Source organism: Nicotiana tabacum, chromosome 24 (genome assembly GCF_000715075.1).
Source record: "Nicotiana tabacum cultivar K326 chromosome 24, ASM71507v2, whole genome shotgun sequence".
Taxonomy (NCBI): Eukaryota; Viridiplantae; Streptophyta; class Magnoliopsida; order Solanales; family Solanaceae; genus Nicotiana; species Nicotiana tabacum.
This window is the reverse complement of record NC_134103.1, coordinates 11,289,778-11,298,185: the sequence shown is the minus strand read 5'-3', so window position 1 is coordinate 11,298,185 and position 8,408 is coordinate 11,289,778. Positions and strand designations below refer to the sequence as shown.

Below are 8,408 nucleotides of genomic sequence, written 5' to 3'. Positions count from 1 at the left end.
TATTTTATAGAAATGCCGAGGCGTACGACCCGTTCCATCATAACATTGTCAAACCATAGATACACTACCAACAAAAAAGGTCTTTAGCGGCATTGCCGAGGCGTACGACCCGCTAAAAGTCGCAGGCTTTAACTGCTAAAGTTTAGTGGCATTTAAATGGCTGCTAAATCCATTTCATAATAGGCTTAGATTTGTGCTTCAACGGTCATTCTTTTTGGCCGATATATCTAATTATATTGCCGCTAAAAGTCGAATGCTTTAATGTCAAATATTTAGTGGCAATTTAAAGGCTGCAAAATCCATTCCATAGTAGGTTAAATTTGTACTTTAATGTCTAATATTTTGGCCAGTAAATCGAACTATATTGCCGCCAAAAGTCACATGCTTTAACAGTAATAATTTAGCGGCAACTAAAATTGTTGCGCAACTAATTCCATAAGAGGCCTAGTTTGCACTTTAACGCCCATTTTTATTGCTAGTAAATTGAATTAAATTGCCACTAAAAGTCATAGGCTATAATGACAATTGTGTAGCTGCAACTATAGATGCTAAATCAAATTAGTTCTCGATTAAAAATACCCTTTAATTAGCGGCAAATAAAGAACCAAACTATCTTTAAACTGCAAAATGCTAATAAAATACGCTACTTAACTCATAGAAACATAATATATTTCATTCAATCTAGAAAAACAAAAGAAACTATTAATTCTTACTAATGTATCAACGACATGGAAGATAAAATTATATTGTTCAAACAAAATAACCAATGTTATTATCACTAATTCTATATAATATTCATAATAACAAAAGAGTAGAAGCTCTCAAACAATTCTGCAACTCTTCCTCGTACTGAAATCTTTCACATTATACTGTTTAACCTGAAATAACAAAATAAATAATGTGAAAAATGAATCACCTTTTACTCATTTAGTATTTCTATCATTTAGATGATAGTCCTATCTAAAATACAATAACTCGTACAGGCACATACAGGTACACCAATTCTGGACAAATAGAGAGGCAAGGAATATATACAAATAGCATTTTAAGGTTATTTGGACCAGAGCCTAAAAGTGTTTCTCAAATGGATAGACTGCAACATATAATTTTGGGTAACCTATGTACAATAAAAATGACAAGCTTACTAGATATATGCAGAAATGGAAGAGTTGCATATTGTGCCTACTGACTAGGAGTGAATTCCCAGGTGATGATTGAGGATTGAGTATTGAAAAAGGAATTGTTTTCCACAGGCCAGATTAAGCAAACGCCAAACAATATTGGTAAACACATTCTCTTGACCTTCCTTGATCCAAAAACTAGTTGCTGCTAGACATACTCTAGAAATTCCAATTCTTGCCTAACACTAAGCATACATCAAGGGCAGAAAACAATCAAAACTACCACAACATCAATGACCAAAAAATGATTAACCAATAATTTTGGGGTCACTGGTCTAGCACCAGACATGTCTATAGTTTCCATAGATATTTACTAATAAAAATTTAGTGAAAATTCAGTGAATCTAAATGGCAGTCATCATTCATAAATGCATGAAATAGATGTTAGCAAAGTAAAGCCATAATTTCTCAAACTGTGAGACTCTAGAGGGAGAGTAATCTATGTTGGCTCTTTGATTTAATATTTGTCCAGAAGTTCAGTAATAGTATTAGCATAATAAACTGAGTCTCTACCAACTCACTTGAGGACATATCTTTTTATTTGAGTTTCTAAGTCTTAAGACATCTCTCTATGATGGATGGTAGTCAGCTACACATAATCATGTAAATACAACCAAAACGGCCCGAAGACACACAAAACCACTTCACAGGATGGATGATTACTAGTTGAAACTAAATTAATAATCCTATGCTACAGTCTGTTAAGGTTTGCATTAATATATTTCTTACATAATGCTTTTCAGTTATAGAAAGAAAAAATGAATAGAACAAAAAAGAAGTTTATGTGAAAGCGCAGAAAAGTACCATGAGACGACGGAGTATTTCCAGCTACATTATGCATATTGGGTGATTGTGGTATTCGCTCATGGCCACGGTTGGTATCAACGACCTGATAAATATTAAGACGTAAAATGATTTTATAAGATTAAAATTTTAGAAAATACGCCTAAAACTTTTAAAATTGAGTTACCTGTCCAGTTGAGACTCCATTGATATTCTGAGGCATATGTATCTCATTTGGAGCAATTTTTCTCATGACTTGCCGCATCCATGATAGTTCTTGCCTCATAAAACTCATTTCTCATTTTGTTTTTCATTTAACTCTTTTAACTCTATTATCTCGTGCTTTAGTTTTTGTACAACTTCATCAGACGAATCCTCTATAACAATATTTTCTAAGGAAGATCTACTACCCCACAGCACAGAAGGAGTTGGATCAAGTCCTAAACCACGAACATACCCACTTTTATCATTTCCCAACACTTGAGAATACACATCTCCTTCCCAAGCAACACTGCAGGGAGGCTGGTCATTTGATTCGTCAGTATCCCTCAACCTTTCGTTCATCATGTCCTGATATATTAAGGGCATAACATAGTTAACAATAGAGATAAATTTAATATACCAGAAATCCAATTTTCAATTCAATAATTCTCATTAAGTTTTTCTTTTTTTAAATCTATTTCCTAGTTCAAGAAATACAAGAAAGAGAAGAAATCTTACAACGGCCTTTGCAAGACTCCTCATCCAATAGTCTACCATCCTTACTTTTTTGTGTGTCAGTATAAGAGTTTCTGCTCGTGTAGGCTCTATACCATTCTTGGCCTATTACAATAAAATTGATGTAAAATCTGCACGATAAAAGAGTGTTGAAATATTTTATTTCATAATTACACATGTACCTGTTCATCCATTAAGGTGGCAATACTTTTGGATCCTCCTATGTGAGGCATATTTTGTTTGGCCCTATTATTTCTATTTGCCTGGGTACGCCTCTGTCATTGCAACATAAAATAATCAAAACAATATAACAATTAGCAACTAATGAAAATAATCAAAAGACTATAACAATAAGCAACTAATTGTGCATTTTTAAGATTTTAAAGTTTATATCTTAGCTTTATCAGAAAGCCAATAAGAAACAACACCAGTCCATTAATCCCTTGGTATGTGACTTGGTGGTCTATTCTTCAGCAAAGCATCTTTGGTCTTATATTTTTTCAAATATTTACTTTTTAAATCGCATTTGTAATCTTTCCATTTTTTTTTTCCAATTGACTTTAAGACAAACGCTTCTCCACGTGTTGGGATAGAGAACTTTTTCTAAAAACCAAAAATAAACATTTATCAATAACATGTTATTAGAAGAATAACAGCAACAACAACAATAATAATAACAATAATAACTATAACAATAACAACAACTCCATACCCTTACAAACTCTAGCAATTTCTTCTTTTCTTCTATATCAAAACTTCTCCAATTATCTATATGTAGAGGTGTTAGATCTGGAGTTCTTGCGATAATGCCTAGAAAGCTAGCAAGCTTTCGACCCTCTCTTCCGATGTCTTGGTTACGGTCAGTGGCGGACTCAGAATTTTGTGCAAACTGGTTCAATCTTAGAAGTATATAAATTTAGTCGTAAAATAGTATTTGTCAAGTGACTTCAAATAAAATATTTATGCAAAATTTACACAGCTTTAATCCTAATTTATACATATACACAGTATTATCTTTTTGTGAAGCGAGTTCAATTGAACCCACTAACCACCACTTGGGTCCGCCGCTAGTTACGATTATTAAATTGCACAACAATTTTTTTCCTCGAGGCAATTTCCAAATATCTTTTAATAATGTAGGCCCACGAACCTTCCTAGCTTTTGAATTGCCTTTTATTTGGTACTAGAACACGAGTTTCTAGTTTATTTTTGTACTCTTACTCTTCAGTTTCTGTATCTACATTCTATGAAAGTTCCTTTGTTTTAAGATGATGTTTTTTTACTAATGACAAAGCAAAGTAACTAGTTTAGTACTATTTTGAGGCTCCACAGTATGTGAATCTTAGGAGATAGATTAAAGTCTTTGTTCATCGATTATCAGTTATTACTCTACTTAACACCAGTCAAGAGAAAAAAGGAACAAGAAAAGACACAATGTATTATTTCATTTACCGGAAACAAGACTACATATGTAAAAGGAAAAAAAGCCAATGCTACAAACAAAATAAAAGCAAAGAATAACATGGGCTATCGAAAGTACAAAATGAGAATAAACAAAATAACTGAACTATCAATTTTAATAAACCAGAAACCTAAACCATATAGATGAATCATCACTTAAGAAAGAGACAAACATTATGATAATATTAACGCATACATTATCTTCATACTTAGGTTTATTGTAAACAAAAACAAATATTCAAATTACCTTTCCTGAACAGAAAAATCGAAAACAAATTGTGCAGAGCAAATTTTTTTCAGGTAAGATAGTAAAAGAAAATACAAAAAAAAGGTATGAAAAAAATCAAAGAAGATTAAGATATACCAATTCAAAACACGGCTTGAACCTGATACAATTTCAGGACGATAATCATTAAGAAGCACCTAAGACAACCGCTTGAAAACTATAACTAAACTGCATTATGATGCAATTTTGCTCAATGAATCAACACCATTTAAACACCTAATAAGCCGCAATATACAAAACGAATTCATGAAAACTAAATAACACTACTGTGGAAAACCTATACTGTTTTTTAAAAAACTCTTTATTTGCCACATGAATTCCATGGAATGAAGTTTCAGATTTTTTTCACCATTAAATTTCACTATTGACACATCAGAATGATAAAAAAGTGTTCAACCTGAAGTTTAATTTGATATTTGAATTTTGAGAAGTTAATATATATAAAATAATTGGGATGGAGAAGTAGCACCATAGAATCCAGAGATATAGCACCAAAATAAATATATCTCAGTAAACAAAACGTGCAAACCAAATTAAAGTTATAATTATCAATAGAAAAAGTTTCATCCTTCACTTCAAGAACATGAATTATTCTGACAAAATCCTAAAAGTTAGAGATAGAGATAGAGGTGTATAAAGAGAAATTAAGAGAAAGATATAAAACTAATAGATAGAAATCATACCTTTCAGTTGGCGACAATTTTGGTTGCTAGAGGTGGAAGTTTTGTTACACCATGAAAATTGTAAAAGCTTTTTTAAGAATGAGACCTAATTCTTAGAGGCGTAGGTTTTCCTTTTTTCAGGCCAATCAGAGAAGTGATATATTATTTAGGTGGGAGAATATTTAGAGGGGAAAAATAATTGGAGGGAAAAGAAAAAGAAAAAATAAAAGCTTAGCAAACTAATTCTCTTGAATCACCACTAAAAATATACTTATTGCTGGCAAATATTTATTAGTTGTTAATGTTTTGCCTGCACTAAATAATGTAGCGGCAATTAAGTTATTGCCATTAAATAATTTTCACTAAAACCACGTTTTGTTGTAGTGGTAGTTCTTCTCGTGAGGCTTCAACTGGTGCGAAGCATAAGCAATAACTTTACCCTTCTGCATCAACACACACCCAATACCGATCCGAGAAGCATCATAATACATTGTATAAGAGCATGAAGTTGAAGGCAAGACTAGAACTCGAGCTATGATCAAGGCAGCCTTGAGCTTCTAAAAGCTCTCCTCACACTCATCCGACCACCTAAAAAGAGCACCCTTTTGGGTCAATTTGGTCAAAGGCGATGCAATAGACGAGAAGCTGTTCACGAAGCGACGATAATAACCGGCCAAGCCAAGAAAGCTCCGAATCTCTGTAGCTGAGGACGGCCTGGTCCAACTCTGAACCGCCTCTATCTTCTTCGGATCCACCCTCACTGGACACCACGTGTCCCAAGAATGCCACTGAGCTAAGCCAAAACTCACACTTGGAGAACTTAACATAAAACTTCTCTTCCCTCAACCGCTGCAACACAATCCTCAAATGCTGGGCATGTTCCTCCTGGCTACGAGAGTACACCAGGATATCATCAATGAACACTATAACAAACGAGTCGAGATAAGGCTGAAACACACTATTCATCAGATGCATGAACGTTGTTGGGGCATTGGTCAGCCCAAAAGACATCACCAGGAACTCATAATGACCATAACGGGTCCTGAAGGATGTCTTTAGAATATTTGATTCCCGAATCTTCAACTGGTGATATTGAGACCTCAAATCAATCTTGGAGAATACCCTCGCTCCCTGAAGCTGGTCAAACAGGTCATCAATATGCGGAAAATGATACTTGTTCTTGATTATGACTTTATTCAACTCCTTATAATCAATGCACATTCTTATAGTAACATCATTCTTCTTCACAAACAACACCGGTGCACCCCAAGGTGACACACTAGGCCTAATAAACCCCTTATCAAGGAGTTCCTGAAGCTGCTCCTTCAATTCATTCAACTCAGTTATGCCATGAGATATGGTGGAATAGAAATGGGCTGAGTGCCCGGCACCAAGTCAATACCGAAGTCAATATCCCTATTGGGCGGCATGCGCGGCAAGTCTGCAGGAAACACGTACGGAAACTCCCGCACCACCGGAACAAAATCAATAGTAGGAGTATCAGCACTAACATCCCTCACAATGGCCAAATAAGATAATCAACCCTTCCCAACCATCCGCTGGGCCTTCAAATATAGAATCACTCTATTGGGAACATAGTCTAAAGATTCTCTCCACTCAATTCTCGGCAACCCCAGCATCACCAACGTCACAGTCTTAGTGTGATAATCCAGAATAATATGACATGGGGACAACCAATCCATACCCAAGATCACGTCAAAATCAACCATGTTAAGCAACAAGAGATCAACTCTAGTATCCAAACTCCCAATGGTCACTACACATGACCGATATACATGTCCACAATAATAGTATCGCCCACCGGAGTATAGACATGAAGAGATGAAATTAAGGACTCATGGGGCATATCCAAATGATGAGCAAAATACGATGATACACATGAATAAGTGGAACCAGGGTCAAATAGTACAGAGGCCTCTCTGTGGCAAACTGAGATAATACCTGTGATCACTGCATCTGAAGCAACAACATCTGGTCTAGTAGGAATAGCATAGAATCGGGCCTGACCACCACCTGATCGGCCTCTCCCTCTAAGGAGACCCCTAGCTGACTGAGCTCCACCCCGAGCTAGCTGAGCAGGTGGTGAAGTAACGGGTGCTGAAGTCGTAGGCTAACTCCCTTGCTGAGCTGGACCTCCCGTAAGTTGGGGACAATACCTCTTGATGTGACCCATATCTCCACACTCGAAATAACCCCTCCCTGTCAATGGCGGTGGGGATTGAAGGGAGCTTCGAGCACCAGAATACCCGCTAGAAGAATCCGGTGCCGATGAGCCCTGAACGGAAGGTGCATGGGACGAACTTTGAGTTGGAAGGAAACTGAGAGATGACTAGCCCTGATATGCACTATATGAACTATGGCCGGATGATATACCACGGTGAATTGGATGAACCCTTTGAGCATGCCTATAAGGATGACCTCTGCCGTGGTAGAACTGACCTCCATAAGGAACACCACTAAAACCTCCTGACTCACAAGGCGTTTTGGCCTCCCTCTCACCTCGCTCCTGAATGCGGACCATCTCTATATGTCGAGCACAGTTGACTACCTCATCAAAAGTAGCACCAGAAACCCTCTCCCGAGTCATAAGAAACCACAACTGATATGTGAGGCCATCGATGAACCTCCAAATCCTCTCCGTATCAATGGGAACTAGCCAAATTGCGTGACGATCCAACTCAGAAAACCTCATCTCCTACTGCATCACATACATGCCATCCTGACGAAGCTACTCAATGCGCAGCTCCTCTCAGCGAGACTACGGCACGAACTTCTCCAAGAAGAGAACGGAGAACTCCTACCATGTAAGTGGTGTTGCACCGACCGGCCTGTGCCTCTCATAAGCCTCCCACCATCTGAAGGCAGCCCCAGAAAAGTGAAAAGTAGTGAACGATACCCCACTGGTCTCCAGAATACCCGTTGTCCGAAGCATCTGCTCGCACCTATCCAGAAAGCCCTGAGCATCCTCTGACTCAACACCGCTAAATGATGGAGGTTTAAGCATCCCAAATCTCTCAAGCCTCCTCTACTCATCATCAGCCATAACGGTGACTACCAGGGCCTGACCAGTTGCTACTGGCAGGGCTGGTAGTGCCCCCGATATCTGAAGTCCCTGCACTACCTGCTCTGGAGTACGGGCAACAGGGGTATGAGTAACTCCTCCAGCCTGAGAAGTGGCAGGTGCGGCCTGAGCCGAAACCACCTGAGCAAGGCCAGTGCAAACTGTCAATATATGGGCCAAAGCCTCCTAGAGGCCTGGAATCACAATAGGCACAGCTGGTTCCTGAGCTTGCCCCA

At 37.6% G+C, this 8,408-nt stretch overlaps 1 protein-coding gene across 2 annotated transcripts; it reads right to left on the bottom strand.

Moving 5' to 3' along the window:
- Positions 1-716: 716 nt before the first annotated feature.
- On the bottom strand, positions 717-5,290 carry LOC107825493 (uncharacterized). Of its 2 annotated transcripts, none has more exons than XM_075248513.1 (6): positions 5,112-5,290; positions 2,864-2,956; positions 2,685-2,786; positions 2,152-2,534; positions 1,986-2,070; positions 717-878 (listed from the first exon to the last, which is right to left on the bottom strand). In XM_075248513.1, exons 2-4 carry the CDS (start codon positions 2,912-2,914, stop codon positions 2,256-2,258), a joined length of 432 nt encoding a protein of 143 aa, XP_075104614.1. In that variant the 5' UTR covers positions 2,915-2,956; positions 5,112-5,290; the 3' UTR covers positions 717-878; positions 1,986-2,070; positions 2,152-2,255. The 2 variants fall into 2 exon arrangements, with proteins under 2 accessions (XP_075104614.1, XP_075104613.1); XM_075248512.1 differs by lacking the exon at positions 5,112-5,290 and adding an exon at positions 3,394-5,083.
- Positions 5,291-8,408: the final 3,118 nt, after the last annotated feature.